Source organism: Sinocyclocheilus anshuiensis, unplaced genomic scaffold (assembly GCF_001515605.1).
Source record: "Sinocyclocheilus anshuiensis isolate Anshui unplaced genomic scaffold, SAMN03320099.WGS_v1.1 scaffold1495, whole genome shotgun sequence".
NCBI classification, from domain to species: Eukaryota; Metazoa; Chordata; class Actinopteri; order Cypriniformes; family Cyprinidae; genus Sinocyclocheilus; species Sinocyclocheilus anshuiensis.
The window spans coordinates 235,209-256,830 of record NW_015558671.1 but is presented as its reverse complement, the minus strand read 5'-3'; the positions used below and the strand labels follow the sequence as shown (position 1 = coordinate 256,830).

Below are 21,622 nucleotides of genomic sequence, written 5' to 3'. Positions count from 1 at the left end.
CCTGGAGGGCCGGAGCCCTGCAGAGTTTAGATTCAACCCTAATTAAACACACCTGATCCAACTAATCAAGTCCTTCAGGCTTGTGTTGGAGCAGGGTTGGAACAAAACTCTGCAGGGCTCCGGCCCTCCAGGGATTGAGTTTGAAACCCCTGCTCTAGAAGAAGGATTGAGTACCTCTGTCCTACATCAAATATGCAGCAAAATAATGGCACAACAGTTGTTTAAATCATGGCCACCTGCTGGCTAATGTTGTCATGGCATCATGAATGTCACATTACTGTTTTTCCTCCGGATTGACAACTTTTCCAAAGAAGAGGATGTTGTCATTTTTTTGGTCAGTGATAAAGATCATGAATGGACGGTCAAAATGCAAAGTTTTCAATGGGCTGTAGGACAATAGTCTGAAATCAACCGTTGTCACTGCTGCTGCGGTGGTTCCTTTCTCATCTAGATCCAGACTGGCCTTATGCAAAGCCTTGAAGGTGAATCAAAGCGAGTCCTTTTAAAAATGCTTTTTATATACTATAAAATGTTAATTTTAAATCATAATTTAGAAAGTGATCTAGATATTTTACCTTTGAAATGAGCATCCTTTCCTCTGAAATTCCTGTGAAGTCGGCTTTATCTGTAAACATATCAGCCATTCCCATTCCTTTCAAAATATCTTTCAGGAAATATGATGTTTTCAGAGAGAGTTTGGGGACATAGATGTCAGTGTTTCTGAAGGACAAAAGAAATCATTGACTGGCCCATATGAAGATACTGAACTTAAAACATTTGAACATCTATGCTTTTATGAGTCCGGATAACTTTATTTTTGATATACATTAAATAATTATGACAACCAACCTTTTTCTGACAGCTGTCCTCCACTTTTCAATGTGCTGTCTAGAGATGGCCATCTCCAGATCTTTGATGGTCTTAACTGGCCTGTGAATATCTGGTACAGCCAGAAACATGGAGAAAGAGTCGTTGTAGTCTAGACAGAGGACTTTAGAAGTGAGTTCGACATCATAATAAACTTTGAGGGATTCGTACTGGTGCATCATTTGTACTGGAACGGTGGTCTCAGCGTCCACATGAAATCTACTTTGATGGGTCCTGCTTGGGTTAAATGGCATGTCCCATTTTCCTTTGGAAGAAAGTGACATTTTTAAAGGGATCTGAGACGATGGCATTGCCAGAATTACAAAAGTCTGTGACTATTGTATAGGTGTGTGAGTTTACCTTTAAAATATATGTAAGCGAGAAGAAACATCAAAGTGTCAGATTCCAGACCATCAACAGCTTGGTCTATTTTCCCATGTGTTTTTTCCTTCACATACGTGTTAATTTTATCCAGTGTTTCTTTGACGCTGAAATCCACAGTGAAGCCGTCAGAGTGGTAAAACTCCGTTATCTCCTTCAAGAACTCAGGAAGGAGCTTTAATTTGTCACTTGCATATAGAGCACTGCCGACATCGATGTCCACCCCCGTCCTCTGGTCGATTTCTTGAAATGAACATTTGGTATCAAACGACAATAATCTTCCATTATTCTAACAAGGTTCTTATATATGTATCTTATATAGGTCCTTTGTTCTCATAACCCCTGTACGGCTTTCTTGTGCAAGAAGCAGAGTACAGAGTGCATGTCCAAAAAATGATAAAGATGAGTCCATATTGATCTTCTGATAGTTAAAAATGCCCAGTTATCACTTTGTAGACTAGAAACAAAAAACAGCCCAATGTGATGGCCATCCTACGTTCAGCCACAGCAAAATATTTGTATTGAAAAGATGTGATAGTTACATAACCAAAGGAAGATAAACAATCAGAATAACAACATAACCAATTTTGCCACCATATACAGACAGCCTTTACAATAAAAAAAAAAAATTATTTTGATGTTTTTACCGGTACATTGTAAAATTATTTCAAACTCAGGATCAAATAAGAATTTGTAATTTCTGCAGCACTTCACACTACACTTCTGTAACATTAGTGAATGCACTCAGTATATTTTTTTACAGCATTTATTAATCATTGTTAATTAAAATCCATAAATCTAAAATTGGTCATTAGTGCATTATTAGTTCACAATGCATTATGAACTAATAATATTAATGTTAAAATGTATATGTAAAAAATAATATTAACCAGGATTAATAAATGCAGCATTGTTCAGCTGTTCATGTTAACCACTGCATTAACTAATGTATAAAACAATACAGTAAAGTTTTATGGGAGTTTCTATATTTATACTATAACGTGTAGAGTTTGCAGTAAAATATAAAACATTTTTCCAACGTCTTTGAAACAAAGAAAATTGAACAAAGCTCAAAACAAACATTTAAAATCGCATACAAACACCATAGAAAAAATACAATGAAGAAAAAAAACTAGTGCAATTAAAGAAATACATTTACAAGCCAAATAATTGATAAATTCAGCTGGACATGTAAAAGATTTACAGACACAACATAATAGCATATAGACAGTAATAACAGGTCACTGCTTTGACTCAAAGATTGGTTAGACTCTTTCCCCTTTTCTACTCCTCCTCCTCTTTTTCAACATTATGTTTTTTAGGCACCTGGAGATAAAAATGTAATTAATGTAATGTAATGTTTGAACAGGTCAAAAAGTATTTGTAGAATCAAAATATGTCATATCATCTAGGGATGCAACGATTATAGATTTTGTTGGTACGATTATTGTCTGAGGAATACTCACGGTTTTACGATTATTATGCATTTATTCATTTCCCAACATTACTAATGTATAAAATCACATGAAAACTCTTTAGATATTAAAGTGTTATTTATTGCTGGCTTTTGAAACAGAAATAACACCGTAACCAACAATACAGCACAAAATAATAATAAACAAAAGACAAACAAAAGTCCATCTCTCCCATTGGAATTAAAAAAAAGGTGACCAATTAATAGATAATAAAGTGTTATTTATTGCTGCCTTTAGAAACAGAAATAACACAGTAACCAATAATACAGCACAAAATAATAATAATAATAAAGACAAACAAATGTCTATCTCTCCATTTGGAAAAAAAAAGGTGACCTCTGCTCTGTAAACATCCATGACAGTATTTCTCTTTTGAAAATAACAAATGGAAATAGATCACAAAAATATTTAATGTTTTCAGTTTGTACATTCTTTACATTTCTTTTGGACCTGGGGTAGAGAATTTGGAAACATGGTGAAAAAAAATATTGTTGGTTTTTACTTATGAATAATACTACAACAGGGATAGTAAATAATGTTAATGAAGTAGCCTATTATTAATATACGATTAATATTAACTTTATTTGTCCCACAGGGGAAACTGTTACTAATGATGGAAATAAACTGAAATATTAATCAACTGTCATCCATATGTATTCATTTGAATAATCTTTATAATAATTCATATGATTTTACATGTGGCCTGAGAAAATCATGTCTATTATTTTGGTTTGTGAGATCGGAGATCGCGCTGCGCACGTTTACAAACATTCAGGAGGACACAAACTTCTTGAAAATGCTGCCCCGTGACTTTTATTAATACAGCTAGCCATGCATTAGCCTATCCCTTATGTATTCGCTCTTTAGCAGCAGTTTTTTACAGCAATATTTAAATGACACCCTGGTCATTCTTGGTGTAGCCTACCCAAAATGGACCCACACTATCGACAGGCATTTCTCTGGTGGAAATAAAGCTTCGCTGTTTGGTCCCTCTGTCACAGTTAATCTAATGCATGTAGTAGCCTCCGTGCCTCTGATAAGCACGTCATTTTAAGCTGGTGCACCGCTAGTGTAACTTTTTTCGTTTTGCGCAAGCTGCAACAGTTCCATTCCGTGTAATAGAAACACTCGGTTTAGCGGAACCTTTACGATTAATTAACCGTGACGTTTTAAAGCACGGTTAATCGCGAAACCGGTTAATCGCTGCATCCCTAATATCATCTAATATATCCTGCATGCAGGTCTTCCAAATCTTATTTATGATCCTGTAACAATTCACGTACATACCTTTGGAGTCTCTGTGTTTTTATCACTCCTTCGATTTTCCAATCTTCCTCTGTGTGGAGGTCTGTCATGGAAAAATATACACATTTTAGTTTTAATGTAACCTGAATTTTCTCATCATCATACCTATGTATACATAGAAATTATTTATGAAAAATATGGTAACATTTTCTATGAAGCCCATATTTATAATACATTATAAGGGTATTCTTAAGGCATTATAATGAATGCATAATGCATTATAAAGAACCTTATAATATGTTATATCATCTTATAAATAATCATAACAGCAATTATAATACATTATAATGCTTACGCATTTGTGGTTATAACTTTTAAGATTGATTATTTATAACACACAATGAACACCATATTAAATCTACTTTTACATTTATAATGGACTATATATCTTGACATTGTTTATTTAAGATCTGCAGAGTATCTTACTACATCTTGTGAGTGGTTAGGTGTTGAGTGTTATTTGAATGTTCCCTGTGAGGCTAATATTAATTTGGATGTGAGCTAGTTAATAATTTCAACTGAAAAAAAAAAAAAATGCAATGTTTATATGTTAGGTTACATTTTATTTTGATGGTCCCCTTAGTCTATTGACTATAGGCAACTTTGCAATTACATGTCAACTAACTCTCATTAAGAGTATTAGTAGGCTTAGGTTAAGGTTGGTAGAATGTTGACGTACTTGCAAAGTTACTTATAGTCAGTTTGTCTGTTGAAGAACCATCAAAATAAAGTGTTAGCATATATTTAGCAGACATACTAGTAACACTCCAATGACTGCTAGTTGACATGTAGTTGCAGAGTTACTTATCAACAGCTCTCTAAAGGGTACCATCAAAATAATCAAACTGATATTACAATAAAAATAGTTCAAAGCAAATGTGTCAAATTACACATTCATCTGATCTGATATCTGATCTTATGGCTGTTTGAGAAAAGAATTATTATTATTACTATACTTATAAGTGGTCTTTGATTGCTTTAAGTAGCATAAGAAAGATGGCAAGATATGAGACTTATAATACATTATAACTATGAGAAATATAATCCATTGAAACTTAAGTGGATGCAACATGTTCACTGTGTGTTCTAAATCATCATACTCTTAAAAGCTATAACCACAAATAAGTAAATATTATAATACATAAAAACTGTTATGAATATTCATAAGATGATATAACATATTATACTTTTTTTGTAATGCACTATGCATTCATTATAATGCCTTAAGAATAACCTTATCATGTATTATAAATATGGGCTTCACAGAAAGTGTTACCCAAAATATTTAAGCATACCCCGAAGTGGTTGTAGAACGGGGCATGACGCTGTCATTGAGGTATGTGTTCACTTCTACTGCTCTGTGCCTTTGGTTCCTGCTCTTCACCTGCTGCTCAGCATTCGTGTTCTTAGTGTAACTGTAGGCTGAGGGCAGCCACTGGTCCAAACCTGAGGTGCCTTTCTGCCACCCCTGAGCCGTCTCCCGCATCTGCTCCTCATCTGGGTCAGCTGCAGAAAGATACAGAGATACATACTGATTTTAAACTGATATATTTTGTAAATAAGAAGTAAAATTAATAAATGGATTACACAATGAGATTGTGTTCATCTATTTTGGTGGCTCACCTTGATGTCTCACCCTTCTCTGCCTCTCAGGAGATCTCCCCTCGTGGGCCTCTTTGGCGGTGTGGTGTGGTTTCCGTGGAGACAATCCGTCAATTGAATAAGCTGTCTGGGGGCGGAGGTCACACTTGTCCTGTACAGTATAATGAGATTGAAGTGTATCAACTAAAAGGTGCGCTCCATTTCTGCTCTACTTTCACAAGTGCTTACACATACTAACAGAAACAAATTAATGTATCATGAATGATAAAAAACTAATTAGATGTAAACACAAGGGAAAATTACAAGCCAAATTTACACATTTTTATAAATTACTTTTTTATAAATAATTTTGTATAAATTACTTAAATCTAGAAGGTTTTCTTAAAAGGGATAGTTCAGCCAAAAATGAAAACACTGTCGTTAATTGTCATGTGTTGTGGTACTCTTGTGAACGTGCATCAAAGTCTGACACTGAAGAGAAGAAATTGTTGAATAAAGTCATTATTTTTGTTTTCATAAAATTAAGGTTGAACCACTGATGTCACATGGAGACTATTTTAACAATGTCCTTACTACCTTTCTGGGCCTTGAACGTCTCAGTTGCGTTCAGAAAGCTCTCAGATTTAATCAAAAATACCTTAATTTGTGTTCCGAAGATGAGCAAAGGTCTTACGGGTTTGGAACGACATGAGGGTGAGTAATTAATGACAGAATTTTCATTTTTGGATGAACTATCCCTTTAATACTACATGAGCTATGACAGTAAAAATCATATTAAATAATATGAAATAGTATTCTTTTGTAGACATCCATCATAACATTTATGAAGCTTCTCTCTTTACAAAACCATGTAAATGTTTTCTCAAAATGTTTTGAGACAGATTTAATATGAATTGTAACGAGTGCCTATTTTGTGGAGATGATGTAGTATTTTATTTATAAACATTTAAAAAAAAAATGTCGGGGTGACATTCACAGTTAGAGCATTTCTGGTCAATAATATTACGATTTTGGCAATATATTAAACACAAAGTAGCAGATTCTTTAAAAAAAAAAAAAAATCTTTAAAAAAAAACCTAAAGTAAAACTTTATTTGTAAGACCTGCTAAGTACTGCAGAAAATCACAGGGTGTTATACCTGATGGTGAAAGAGTACATCCTCTTCCAAGGCAACACCACAAAACTCACAAGGAATGAGCACATCGCCCTCAACGGGGCTGGAGGAGGAACTGTAGGAGAGCGGCGAAACAGAGAGGGGCAGGGTGGGCGGACTGGGTGTGCGGGGAGGAATGACATGACTAGCCCCTTGACTGATGATTTCTTCATATTGAAGAGAAGGAGCTTGTTTACTGAAGGAAGCGATAGCAGAGGCCGGGCTGCAGCCAGTCTAGAAGACAAAAAAAGAATATTTACTTCATGCTGGCCACTAAAGGCAAAAATCCAAAACAAGCGACTCAGATAGCAAACCAGGCTCTATGGCCTGCATAAAGGAGGCTCTATGGCCTCAGAAAGAGGAGAAGAATCTGATCAGGGTTCGGCCTGTGGGAGAAGCTAGAGGGCTGAAATTCGAGGAGGTTCCCATGGAAACTAAACACCACATTCTGAAACAATAGAGACCTGACAAGAAGAAATGAAGTGGGAGATTCAACATCATTGCTGACATTACAATAGCCTGCCATGAAAATCATGGCTTATGTTGTACTCCGTTAACGTAGACATGTAATGGCGCTCAAAAGAGGCGACTCTAGAGGCTTTAAGTACCACTGTGGCTGATGCAACTCCACACTTGCCAGCTCTATCAAGACACAAGAGGCCTGGCTTAAATATCAAGCCAAGAGGGAGTGTAGCGTGATGGGATGATTGAGGCCTCATCACTTACCTGGTGTAAGATAAGGTCTTCCTCTGGAAAGAGCTCTTCACAGAACTCACAAGGCAGCATGATGTTTGAGGAGGGGCTGTGGCCCACTGTCGGGTTGGTTTTAGGGGAGGCCGCAGTGCAGCTGTTGTTAGTGCTGGAGGAGAGCTGGGACGTGAGATTGCTCAGGGCTGGTGTGCTTCCCAGGCGACGGTCCCACACATCAGTCCACACGCCCTCCTGACGGGGGTCCTCCAAGTCACCTTCACTCTGCAGGCTGAGGGCCAGCATGTAGTCCAGACTGGAAGACTCATAGTCTGGCAGCTGTCCCAGAGACCACAGCAGGCTGTTGTTGTTGTTGCCCAGCTCGGTTTCCTGATCCAGCACTGAGGAAATGAGCAGAGTGGAAGGTTAGTTTTTTTCCTCCAGCATCCTGTTAATACCCGACGAAAGCTCCCATCGTATTCAACAACATGTTTAAAACCCATTGTTGGGATGAACTGATATTACAACTCTAACTCATACAATAAGCCGATTAATTCAATGTTATGGCCAATATTTAAATTCTACGCAATTTTTATTACATTACATTTCACATTTATGCAGTTCTCAGATGGTTTTATCCAAAGTAAGTGGACAAACATATTTTGTCTACATTTTTAAAAAAATAAACAAAGTTAAAACCATCATTAAAAATTATTTTAAATGCTACAAGTAAAATTAGACATAGAAACATTATTTTAGGCTTTAATATTGTTTTATTTTAGGCCTGGTTTCACAGAAATGGCTTAGACTAAGCCAGGATTAGGTCATAGTTCAATTAGGACATATAAACGTGCCTTAGAAAAAAAACATTACTGGTGTGCATCTTGAGACAAAACAAAGGTACTGACATGTTTTAAGATCAATCAGTGCACATTTCTTTCAGTTGAAACAGCTCAGACTTTTAGTCTGGGACTACAGATCTTCTTTATGCACCAAGAGCTTGTAACACTCCAAAGAGAAAGGAAACATTTAAATCGCATTATATGACCCCTTTAAGGCTTGTCTGTGAAACCGGGGGTTTAGAGTACTAAAAATTAAAATAAATGTTGAGATTTGCTAAATATCACATTTAACAGTGTTATTAAATTATTAGTAGTTTTAAAAGATGAACTTGAAATGTTAGATGACGACAACAAAAGTAATCTAAAAGCATCTTTACACATCTGCTTTGTGTCTGTTCGATATTCTGTGTGAAGATGCAATGCAGCATAAAAGCCAGATTAAATGTTGCTCTGACCCACCTCAGCCCCTAGTATAATTTTAGTAATTTACTTTTAATTGCTGTGTAAATGTATTTATGCCACCTTTAAGCACCATTAAACAGTCTGTATAAAGACGCCTAATTGCCACTTCAGATTTGTGTCTGTGCCTCATTTGCAGGGGAAATTCACAATTGAATATCCAATATCTACAGACTGGATAAATTTTAAAAAATGTCTAATATTTGCACATATCTGTCAAGGCTATATCATCCATCCCTAGTTTATTGTGAATATTTTTTTTTTCTGAATAAGGACTAAAACAGCCAGAAGGATACATACAATAAGCAAAATCATTGTTCCTTGTTTCTGCGTTTCTCCTAGTTCCTCCCCTCACTGTTCCTCTGGTGCTGTTGTGTACTCTGTCCTCCAAGGGTCGTGGCGGACCCCTGCGGTCTGCTGCCCCCGTGCTGTTATTATTGTGTATAAGGTTATAGATTGAATGCGCCTCAAACCATGCTCCTGGGTTCTGGGCCCTACTACTGTGCCTCTCCTGAGGTGGAGTCAGACTTCCGCACAGGGCTGGATGGATGTGTTGTTCTCTCAGCATAACGTTACACTTGCAGATGGGGCAGGGCTCGGTGCGGGTCCCACAGTAATCCTCGTGCTCTTTAGCCTGAAAGGAGGCCACCTCCAGATCACAGAACGGACACGGGACCAGTCGATGACTGCACTCTGACCTCTGAAAGGGGTAAGAAGTCATCAAATATACAGAACTCATCACCGAATACAGCAATATGCATAAATGTTTATATTGTACCTGGTGGACCTCCATGAACCTCTGCTCTATCTTTAATCCACATTTGCACTGTTCCTGTTAAAAGAGGTTTAGAATAGATTTTATGAAACCTAAATTTAGCAGCCTGGGGAGAACTACAATAACTCTATTTCTGTTTCATTCTGCAATATACATAACACTGATGCTATGATTAAATGAATGCTATTTAAAACAGTGCTGATGTTCAATATATCCTACTATTTTAAAGTCAGCATGAAGGGAAAATTGTGATTGTCTTTTCTTCTCTATTGCTACATATATCGGAGTTAAAATTCTTCTCGAATGAGGAAAAAAAGTAGGGCTGGATTTGTTTTTGTCTGGAATTAATTGGATCACTGTTGCTTGCTAATTGCTGTGATCTATTAATGACAGGTTGTGAGAAGAGATGTCATTGCAATAGGGAGGTTAAGCTAATGTTTTTGATTAAATATTACAAGGGGCAATTTTCATTTGATAGTGACTTGATGTTTATAGTTCACTCTAAACAAAAAAGATGTGTTAAGATCTCTAAATGTCCTGTTTTTTATCATTTCTGTTTTGACTCCACTGGCCTTCATTGTACATACATAAAAATATGGCATTTCTTCAGAATATTTAGTGTGTGTGTGTTATGCAGAATAAAGTCATACTGGTTTGGATCAACATTAGGGACAGTAACCTGGGGAAAGAAATCTAAAATTTTAATCTGATTCTCACAACCCGTAGAATTATTTGTTGACTTTAAGCTTTTTTTGTTTTTTATTTATGTCTACAGTACTCTGACTTAGGTCCTTAGGAATATTATTAAATATACAGTCAATTACTCATACATCACGTCCGGATCGTACCTCTGCATGGTCCATCTCTTTGTGCTGCACAAGCTCAGCATGAGGAAAAGGCTCCTGGCACACCTCACAAAGAGCAATATTCCGCCGACAGTGGATCTCATGTGTTGTAAAGTTGGCTTCTGGAATGTCATGCTTGCTAGAGACAAAGCGCATATCATGGTCAGTTGGTTGACACATTATCAGTTCAGTAAACCCCACAATTGCCATTGTGCCCTTGACTAAGACAATTAAGTGATGGTTATTCCTGAGAAACTGTCGCTGTAAAAAGTGTAACACAAGTTGCTTTGGACAAAAGCGCGTCAGCCAAATCATTATAGTCAGGAAGGGAGGACACGGACAGATGGAAGGGACTGTAACACACAAGAAAAAGCAAAGGGTTGTCTAAACCGAAACTACTAAACAGCACTCCTTATCCAAAGGAATAGTTCACCCAAAAATAAAAACTATGTACCTGCCCTCAAGATTTTCCAAACCTGTTTAACATTCTTTCTCCTGTGCAACATAATAATGTTAGACAAAATGACAGAATAAGTCACCGTTCAATTTCATTTTTTTGGGAAAAGATTAAATGTAAGTGAATGGTGACTGAAAGTCATTCTGACTAACATCCCCTTTTGTTCTGTACTGGGAAAAGCATGTGGGTAAGTGAATGACGACATGATTTGTATTCATTTATATTTATTTTACTTACCAATTACTGCAAAACTGGGTATTTTCCTCGGCCATAGTCTGTGTGAAAAAGAGAAAACTCATTAAACACATACCGGACATGAAACTGTTTCTGGATAAAATGTCCTTAATAAAAAATAGATGGTAAAAGGGGAAAAATACACCGTAGTGAAACAAAGATTGTACATCGTTCTCCACGGACTTCATAACAGGCTTTATTAATATATGACTTATATTTTGTTTTTCCTTTAAAAAAAAGAGTATTTGCTAGAATAAACATACTAACATTACACACTTACCTTATTATTGCCGACGCTTGTTAACGACCACCTGAAGCTGCTGTTTCGCTAGAGAAGTAAAACTACTCGCTAGTACTTTTCGTTCTTATTCTCAGTCCAAAAACGAGTAACGTTAGACATTAAAGAAATGATTGTTTATATGATACAGAGACAGTCAACACATCAGAATAGGCACAAAGGTAATTTAAATAGCTGCTCTGAAGTCTGATTAGTTTAATCCAGATGCTTGTGCTGCCATCTCAAAGAGTGGCCATTGCTGGTCAGCTACAGTATAACGCTCACTACAGTATTGGTCATGCGATTCGAGTCATTAGACTCTGTAAATCTATACAGAAACAAGTAATAAACTACTACTGGCCTGAGGTAGATCTGTGCCAACAACCGCAATTATCAGTTCAGCTTTCGTTTCGTGACAACAGTAACAACAAGAGGCGGTCTCCGTGAAAACAGCGACACTGACAGATGGTGACGGAGTTATTATTATTCATATTTTCAAAATAAAAGACGAAGATGATCGGCAAAAATACGTATTACAATTATTCAGTAATGGTGGAAAGGAGCTCTACTGCAAAATATGATGCGTCTACGCTTGATGTTTATGTTGTGGGTTTAATTTTTATTTTTTTTCTAAACAGTAATAGTAGTAGTAATAATAATATTAATTAATTTATTATTATTTAATTCATATTAAATATGCATCCTATACATAATTGTATTTTTATGATTGTTCAATAAAAGAAAGAAGACTTTTGTTTTGTAATTTTAATACGTTAAAGTTCTAGCTTCACATATTTTGTCATCATCATTCGCCCCCTAGTGGACGCTACCATCCATGAGCAGCTGGAGAGAACACGACGCCTACCGTTACTCACCTTTTTAAGGAACACTATAAATAATAATAATAATAATAATAAATAATGACCATACTTATGACTGCACACGGCAAGAACGCTGAATGTAATTGATACAATGTTTTACAGCACTGCAGGAGGGTTTATAATGTTCGTTGGACCATAATATGGTAGGCCATATGTGATTTTAAAACATAACAATATTTATTGTTATGAAAATAATCAGAGATCCCAACAACAGTAAATGCTACTATAAAACATTATTCTGACGATGGTATTTTGTCATAGCTGTCATGCCTGTATAAACATTAAACCGTGCGTGTATTTAGATGTATTTAACTATGCATTTTAAGTTAATCCTTTTATGTGACACAATGCAAAATCGTCTGTTTACAACCAACCCCTTTCAGTGAAATGTGTAGAAAGATCCGTGTCTCTTCTCCGGAGCCTGGTCACATGCGCGCTCGGGAATAATGGCTGCACGGGAACCCTCACCACCATCTTCATTAGAAGGCAACAAACCTGGCTTCCCCAAGAAAATACTCGCCAACAAACTGGAGGACAAGCATCTGTGCAATATCTGTCTGAAAATCCTTAGGAGACCGTTTCAGGCGCAGTGCGGACATCGTTTCTGTTCTTATTGTTTTAATAAAGCAGTGAGGTAAGCGGCATTCAGTCCAGATGGCCCACCTGACACGACACTACAAAAGATGAACACGACTTGTCAGGCCCCCCGTGCCATTGTTATGGTATATTTTATGGGTATACAAGCAGTAAACGTTGCTTCAGATCGGGGAACATAAATAAATGCAGGCTGTCAGGTTGTGTTCGGCTTCTTGTTTAGCTGGAAACTACAAAAGCCAGACTGTTGCAGCTGTTGTCAAAATCAGCTGTTACTATATGTGGTGTGCCTTTGTATTCGCGATTTTTTCTTTTTTTTTTTTTTTTTGTGCTTGTGTGTATCAAACCTTTACTTTTCCATCTCAGCTCCGGACCACAGAAATGCAGTGCCTGTATAAAGGAGGATATATTTGAAGAACCAACATCAATTTTGAAACAGGGCTGTGTAAGTATTCGTTTTATTATACTGTACAATTGAAATGGTATGAAAATCGCCTTGAAATATTTTTAGTGCTGATAACCCTTCCAAAAATAAATAAGTAAATAAAAATAAAATGAGAATTCACAAACTATAATCACTGTAGTTTCCACTAAAATGCCACATCTACTAAAATGGTAAAACCACCATCATTTTTTTGTTGTATATTTTGGACATTTTTGTAACAGTGGTGACTAATACGAAGTTCCTTTAAAAATGTGGGAAAATATACAGTTTTACTATAATAACATTTTTCTATTCTTGCATTAACAAATGAAGTACAGTAACTGCAGTAATTGTGGCAGAAGCTGTGACTTCCTCTGAAGTTCTCCGGAAGGCTGGTGGCAAATGGCATTTTAGGCAGCCGGTTTTTATACACTGAAAAGGATGATAACTATAACGATAACAGTAAACGTTTTAATGCACATTGTAATTCTATAAGAATAGAGAAATCCACACCACAGAGGAACAGTATTATTGAAACAGTTTGTTTCTGTGTGCTTAAAATAAACAGAACGTTATCTTCCGTTGGTGTGAATGATAATTATCTTTATAGTCAAAGTTCTTGGTGTGAACAGGCCTTAACCAGTTTTTCACTGTCAGTAATGGGACAAATTAAAGTTGGAAGAAGATTTCACTTTCACTATGTGCAAATTTATTTTAGGCATTTCCTGATAATGCTGCCAAAAGAGAAGTTGAAGCTCTTGAAGCTGTTTGCATCAATGAGGAATGCAGCTGGACAGGCACCATCAAAGAATATGAGGTACTGCGTGTCCCTTCCATGCTTTAAAAAAAACTGCTTAAACCAGCTTTGCCAGGCTCGTACATAACTGGTTGGCAAGCAGATCTCCTAGCCTGACCATCTGAAAAGTGCCCTAAACCCACTAACAAACCAGCTTGACCAGACTGGGGGATCAACTAAGACCAGCAAACCATCTTAATCTTTAATTTTATTAGGCAGTGTTGTTTGCAGTTTACAGACAGTTTTAAAATGACATGCACCATCTGAATGGTTCTTGATCTCTCAAAGGCAAACCATGAGGGAAAGTGTGACTTCAGGATCCTTTCCTGCCCATCATGCAAAGAGCTTCTGAGAGCCAACGAACTTGAACGTCACAATGAGAGGGAATGCCCAGAAAGGACTCTTAATTGTAAATACTGCAAGGAGCCATTTCATTTTAAAAACATTAAGGTAAGACTTATTTTTCTTTCTTATTAACATTAAAAAAACAGAACTGTTTTTTTTTCTGAAATGTAATGTGAGGATCATTAATCAATCCTTTATTCATTCATGGCTTTCATCTTTTTAGTTTTGATACCACTTTTTCCAGTACTCGCCCGATACGATACTTTTGTTTTTGGTACTTGCCGATACCGAGTACCGATACCAATATTTTCATTGCATTTGTAAATTTTTTAAATATTGGGTACAGACACCAAAAGAGTATGTATAATGTTAGTTGGTTAACTTCATTTTAAACTGAGTCAGAACAAATTCAGCTTGATAATGTCAGATAACTTTGATAGAAATGTATGTAATAGATTACAATAAACCAAAAATTATTCATACAGCTGTCAATATTTACACAACTATCAATACTTTGTCGGGTTACCCTTAGCCTTAATGACAGCATATAGTCTCCTGGGCAAGCTGTCAACCAGGTTCATGCAAACCTGAACTTCAATTTGAAAGTAAGTAAATAGTATTTAGGCTGTTTAATTTTTTGTTGTTGTATTTATATTGTTTTTTTATGCTGAGAGAACATTTTCATAGTTACTTTCCTTTGGGTATCTATCTTTTCCTTCTGCAGTACGTGGACCACATTAAACTGTGCACCAAATTCAGAACACCTTGCAGATTTCACGTTGTAGGCTGTGATATGACGGTAGGTAATCTGACTTTTTTCCTCATCTATTAGACTTCATATTAATTTCGGTTCCACAAATGTTTTTTAGCATCGGGCTCTCTGATTTCTTGTAGGTGGAAAAGGAGAAGATCCATGACCATGAGCAAGCCTGTTCCTACGAACACTTAAACCTCCTATTGCACTTCATCATGGGCATCAAGGTGAACTTGGAGAGTCTGCAGCCTCAGAGTCTGGAACTGGCCAGCCATAAGATCCACGAGCTGCATCAGTCTCTGCGGGAGCTGGAGCTGAAGATGGGCCAGCTGAGTGGAGCAGGGGCTCCCGTGCAGGGGGCCTGTGCGCCGCTGCCGGCTCCGACGCTGGGTACGTCTTTCACCCCACTCCCTACAGCCGTCGGGGCAGCCTTGGAGCTACAGCTACACAGTGAGAAAACCAAAGTGGCGGAGCTCAGCCGTCGCTGTCAGGAGCTGGAGCTGAAGGTAAGCACCTTTGAGAACATCGTCTGCGTGCTCAACCGTGAGATGGAACGCTCCGCCACCACCATGGAGGCCTATAACCGTCAGCACCGGCTTGACCAGGACAAGATTGAGATACTCAACAACAAAGTAAAGTGTTTGATGGAAAGCAGATATGTATTTTTTTTAAACCTGAGATATAGTTTCCTACAATATTAGATTTTTTATGCAGGTACGGCAGTTGGAGAGGACAGTAGGCCTTAGGGATCTCTCCATCGTGGAGATGGAGGCAAAGATGAGGGAGATGTCCGCTGCCACTTATGATGGTGTATTTGTGTGGAAGATCTCTGACTTCTCGAAGAAGAGACAAGATGCTGTAGCCGGACGGGCACCTGCTATGTTCTCGGCTGGTATTTTTATTTAGCATATTTTACTTTTACGGTTATATTAATTATTAAGACTAGTGTGAGAGATTGCTTATGTTTGTTGTTTAGCTTAGATATGATATATCTTGAGGTATGGCGTCTCACTCCAAAATGCCCTGTTGTTTGTTACAGCATTTTATACAAGCAAATATGGCTATAAGATGTGTTTGCGCATCTATCTGAATGGGGATGGGACGGGACGTGGTACTCACTTGTCTCTGTTCTTCGTGGTGATGAGGGGACACAGTGATGCCTTGCTTAAGTGGCCTTTCAATCAGAAGGTCAGTGTGATCAACTTTTAACATTGTGTGTCTGACCATTTTTTATTCCTGAAATCCTGACAGACTTCTTCTCAGATTCAAGTCAGTGAAGTGCTGATTCTTTTTTGTCCTATTATTTTATTCAAAAATACATAAATGCAATTTGTGGTGTGACTCATTACTAACTTACTGATGGTAAATGAAAAAAAAAAAGAAGAAGAAAATACTTGCGGAAAAAAACCTAGACCTTGAATACACTCACATCATGTATTTAAGATGTAAGAAAAAATATATAATCGTTCCAAATTTTGGGGTTGGTAAAATTTTATTTTATTTATTTTTTTAAGACTAATGCTCATCAAAGCTGCATTTATTTGATCAAAAATACAGTAAAATCACTGATATTTAAAATTGTTATAATATTTCACAATAACTCTAAGTTTAATATATATAAATATATATATTTAATGTAATTTTTCCTGTGATGGCAAAGGTGAATCTACTCCAGTCTTCAGTGTCACATGATTCATCAGAAATAATTCTTATATGGTGATTTGGTGTTCAAAAAAATACATCATACTTTTTATGATTCTTGAATAGAAATACAACTTGAAATAACAGCTTTTATATAAAATAAAAATCTTTTGTAACATTGTCTTTACTGTCACTTTTCAGTGTCCTTACGGAATAGAAGTATTCATTTCTTAAAAAAAAAAAAAAAACTAACCCCAAACTTTTGAATGATAGTGTTATGTTTTTGCTTTTCACTTGGTTACCACAACATTGCATTTTTAGTCATTTAATTTGTTTTATACCATTTTCAAGAAACATTTTTATGCCAGCTATGTGCAACCAACATGTAACATCTTTGTTGTGGACACTCCTAAAGTATGTCATTAACACACACATAATGTGTGACCATGGCCATTTTCCATCCCTTTATGTTCTCACTTTATGCTTTTTATGGGGTCCTTGTTCCTTCCGCTGAATGTCTGGCTTCAGCTTTGCACCCATTCATACCTGTCTAAACTCAGACCTTTCTTGTCATTTAAATATTTATCCAACACCTTGGTCCTCAGGTCACCCTCATGCTGCTGGATCAGAACAACAGGGAGCACATCATCGATGCCTTCCGGCCAGACATTTCCTCTTCCTCCTTCCAGAGGCCTGTGAGTGACATGAACATTGCCAGCGGCTGCCCTCTCTTCTGCCCTCTCTCCAAACTAGACACCAAGAACTCCTACATCCGAGATGACACCATCTTCATCAAGGCCATTGTTGACCTCACAGGCCTTTAAGGTGTCAGATGCCGCTGCTCCGCCATGCTCCTCTCTCCAGCCTGTAGTGGTTCCCGTGCAGTACTTTTTTTCCTGAGGCCTGTTCCCTCGGTCCGAGCTCTTTGCCGTGCTCGCGTGAGCCCAAAGAGACTACGGTACCCAGTGCAATACTGCACTGGGCGTGACACCACTCTGCATTATGTACCAAAATCGTTCCCAGAGTTTGTGCAGTTCTACTGTAATATAGTTGCCCTTTGGGAACCTCTCACTCTCTCGTAGTGGGATAGCTTTCAGCTGTGATTGTAACGTAACTACTTGCCTGTGCCATAGATGTGGCACCTTGCCTTTTATAGAGATTGAGAAGACTTTCACCACAAGACAGACGTCATTTCATTTCCAAGCGCTTGGCTTGTGTCGCACTCACTATTTGGGTACTTTTTTGCTTTCCTTAGTGTTTGAGCTACTCGTAAGTGAATGTTTCGTGCGTAGACGGACACGGAGTGACATTAACGAATGATGTCGATGCGTTCATTTTGTGACTGCGTAGTTAACTTGCTTCATACGCATCGACAGTCTTCTGACATTCCCTTTGAGCATTGTGTGCCTCGAATGTTTCTCGTTTTCTTTGGCTTTCTGTAGTGGTGGACATTGCTTGAATTTAAAGTGCAGAATTTGGGTTTCGATAACCTGCTTGTGAGTTGAGGAGCTTGTGTGTGTGTGTGATATGTTTTTTTGCCTTCGTTTCCATTTTCGGTGTTCTTTGATGTATTAGTTTGCATGTTGGATCTGTGGAAGATACATTCAAGTTAGCAGCAGACCAGGTTTACAACCTGAGCCTGAGAAGCGAAGGCAGTTTCATTGTAAAATCGCTGTCGAAGAAAACAACTAAATCATGCTGGTGTTAAAACCATCCAGTTTTCCTTTGGACCTCAAATGCCTCATCAGCCGACGTGGTTATACGTGAATAAAAGATGCAGCCTTTAGCCTAAAGGTAGTGTGAGTAGGACAGATAATCTCGTGTGCTTTATTGTGACGTGGAAAGGCTGATGTTTGTTAGCATTTTGATGTTTTCTTGTGTTTTTGGGTGTTCCGTTGATATTGTGCTGCTTTGGACAAACATTATGGATGCCATTAAAACTATATGACTTGCTTTGGACCGTGTCGATCAGTATAAACCAAGCAGGTGTTTGAGATCTCGTAGTCAGTGATTCCTGTCGTCTTTTTCCCAGAAAGACTGTGGGGTTTGCATTCTGTAAATGTGCTAGAATATGAGGAATGTGATTTATTATGCCATTTTGAAGTAGCCTCTGTCCTTAATAGACAGTCAGTTCAATGCATTTAGTCCATGGGATTTCTTTTAGTTTATTTGCAACCAGAGAAGGCATTACTATACATATACAATGCATAACTTTTACACAAGGGCTTTTAGTATACAGTACGTCTTCCATGTGAGCTTTTTGGTCTGGTTATTTTCTGAAACCGAGTCTGAGATGCTTTTTTAAGATGCCTTCATGCTAACAAAGCACCTGGACCCAGCCTATTTTCAAACCAGTTCCCACAGATATCGAAATCTCTCTGTGCATGAGATGTTTTGATAGAGAAGAAGAAAAACCATATTGTAAATTATTGGTTTACTTTGTAGACCACCATTTTATTTGTATTGCTTTATCTTTTTTATCTGTTGATTGAGATGCAGTATATGACGGTTATAATGTGAGTGTGGTATATTGTTAATTTAAGTATAAATAGATAAACTATACATTGTACACGGTTTTACGACTGATGTAGCTGTGGATATAACAAATATGAATCATAAATATATATCATAGATTTATATCGATAATACATGTACTATTTCCTGTTGGGATGGTTTCAAAATGTGTTCGGGCTCGTTTTGTGCTTTGGTAAGTTCTCCTTCACTTTGGCAGCATCCTCTGAGGGAATGAGATTCTGAAAGATCTTCCGGTTTTTCCTCTCTCTCTCTCCCTCTCTCTCTCTCTCAAGAACCTGTCTACATGAATATATCTCACCGTCGTAGATTTCCTCGCTTGCTTTTTGCCCCAATGAGATTTCAAAGTGCTCGTGTGAATAGTTCTACAGATGTGACGTGCCTCTGTAGCATAACTGCTTCTATACAAATGTTCTCTATACATAGCTTTAGCTAACATTGCATGTGGCCAGGGTGTTGTATTGTAAATCATATTAATAATATTCTTTGAGAGTTTTGGAAAACGCTTTTTATTTGCCTATTATTTTGAGTAGACGTCACATGATTTACTAGTAGTAGTGCACACATTTTAGCTTGTGCAGTTATACAAGTGTCCTTCCTGTTCTTGAGTGTGAAATCTACTGTTTGCATTCACTCAATCTGGGCTCATGAATAGGTGAAATGCTTGAGCCCCCTTTATCTGTAAGAAATAATACGTTAACTGACTCTGACTTGCATTTTATTTTTGGATAAGCATACACTAACACTAGAAATACGCTGTTTTTTACGTTTTTGCATACCGTTGAGATTAACACTCGCAGAAATAATAATTTATGGAATCCAGGACTGGTTTTTTTTCTTCTTCAGCTGACTAAGATTTGTATACTTTTTATTTCCGAGGTTGCATTTCATAGAGGTTACTTTAATAATCAGACTTTCTACGTAACTTTGTATGCCTTTCTCATGGTGTCTCAGCGCCACTGATCTTCCCGATTCGGTTTTACGGAGCTAGAGATGTTACTGTGAAGGCACTGTGGGTTTCTTCCGCAAATTGTTGTAGGCAATGTGCCAAGGAAGGAACCTCTGTGTGATTCATCCTGTTATGATTTAATTCTCAGAGAAATCTAAAATAAAGTCTTTTCTGTTCTCTTTTTTCTCCAGTCTTGTATCGTCGTATGTTCTGTTGTATCACACTTGACCACATGGGGGTGCTCATGCACCATTGATCATTTTGCACTGTGGGGTCATTTTAGGAAGATGAGTTGAGCTTATCAGAGATTTATTTCCTGTTAACTGTGATTTATTGTGTACATATAATAATGAACAGATCAGAGGTACAGTATGTGTCCAAACATTATCTCTTCTTGCATAAATGCATTTCTCACTCTCTATTCCAGGAAATAGCCTATGAGCTGTTATGGGGGTGTAATAAGAAAAGGGCTTCTCAGACTGATGGCTTTCACAGAGTCCAGTGAAGTGCTCTCGAGTTCAGGGCTTCCCTGTTGGACTGAGAGCTATAGTAAGAGGTGAAGAGGGTGATGTCCGAGCAATGGCACTTTCAGCCAATCTCACATATCCTGCGTTACTTGATGTTTAGAGGAGGCACAGCTGAAAGTGGTTTGTTTTATCTGGTTAAAAAGTATTCAGCCGAAATTCTTCAAGGTGATATAATCTCTGGAAAAAATGCTTTTGTAGTTCAGTAGTAGGAAAATATAGTAGATCTTTGTGTTAATCTTCGGACATGTAGGCCTGTACAAAAGAAAGATTTCAAGATAGCCAGTCATGAAGCCTAATAGCTTGCAGTGGATCAAGTGTAGGCTTTATGAATTTTGGTTTATGAAACAATTTGAATGAAAGTACAAGATGGAAGATTGCCTAAAAGGGCTTTCCTGTAGGAAATATGTCTATGAACGGCGCCTTGTTAAACTCTTTTAAGTAGGGTTGCAAAGGGGCGGAAAATTTCTTTCCATGGGAACTTCGTCTGGGGAATTTTGGAAATATTCCAAGTTTGAAACTTACCTGAAATTTGTGGGAATTTATGGGAATTGGAAATTTGGGAAAATTTATAAAACAGTATACAAACATAAATAAAAACATTTTGTTTGATCATAGGCTCGCATGCATGCAAACTAATACAAATTTTAAAAATGAGATTTTTTGATTTTTTGGGGGGAAATCTGTGATGCTTTTTCAGGATTTATTGATGAATAAAAACTAATGAACAGTGTTTTTTCAAAATATAAATATTTTCTAACAATATAAGTCTTTACTATTACTTTTTTATTAATTTAACACATCCTTGTTGAATAAAGGTATT

General features: G+C 37.2%; 3 protein-coding genes across 3 annotated transcripts; 1 reads left to right on the top strand and 2 right to left on the bottom strand.

Annotated features, from left to right (window-relative positions):
• Positions 1 to 121: 121 nt before the first annotated feature.
• LOC107681213 (alpha-1-antitrypsin homolog) lies at positions 122 to 1,632 on the bottom strand. The gene is made up of 5 exons (XM_016477426.1): positions 1,624 to 1,632; positions 1,228 to 1,537; positions 850 to 1,132; positions 576 to 720; positions 122 to 475 (listed from the first exon to the last, which is right to left on the bottom strand). The coding sequence occupies exons 1-5, from the start codon at positions 1,630 to 1,632 to the stop codon at positions 275 to 277; spliced, it is 948 nt and encodes a 315-aa protein (XP_016332912.1). The 3' UTR covers positions 122 to 274.
• Positions 1,633 to 2,146: 514 nt separating this feature from the next.
• On the bottom strand, positions 2,147 to 11,821 carry trafd1 (TRAF-type zinc finger domain containing 1). Its single transcript, XM_016477497.1, has 11 exons — positions 11,363 to 11,821; positions 11,086 to 11,123; positions 10,395 to 10,530; positions 9,550 to 9,603; positions 9,072 to 9,471; positions 7,510 to 7,871; positions 6,769 to 7,017; positions 5,652 to 5,781; positions 5,324 to 5,534; positions 4,011 to 4,071; positions 2,147 to 2,574 (listed from the first exon to the last, which is right to left on the bottom strand). The coding sequence occupies exons 2-11, from the start codon at positions 11,118 to 11,120 to the stop codon at positions 2,533 to 2,535; spliced, it is 1,680 nt and encodes a 559-aa protein (XP_016332983.1). The 5' UTR covers positions 11,121 to 11,123; positions 11,363 to 11,821; the 3' UTR covers positions 2,147 to 2,532.
• Positions 11,822 to 12,179: 358 nt separating this feature from the next.
• Positions 12,180 to 20,473, top strand: LOC107681247 (TNF receptor-associated factor 2-like). Its single transcript, XM_016477488.1, has 10 exons — positions 12,180 to 12,383; positions 12,624 to 12,874; positions 13,201 to 13,279; positions 13,977 to 14,075; positions 14,343 to 14,504; positions 15,124 to 15,198; positions 15,294 to 15,785; positions 15,868 to 16,045; positions 16,193 to 16,341; positions 17,400 to 20,473. Exons 2-10 carry the CDS (start codon positions 12,687 to 12,689, stop codon positions 17,616 to 17,618), a joined length of 1,641 nt encoding a protein of 546 aa, XP_016332974.1. The 5' UTR covers positions 12,180 to 12,383; positions 12,624 to 12,686; the 3' UTR covers positions 17,619 to 20,473.
• The last annotated feature ends 1,149 nt before the right edge of the window (positions 20,474 to 21,622 follow it).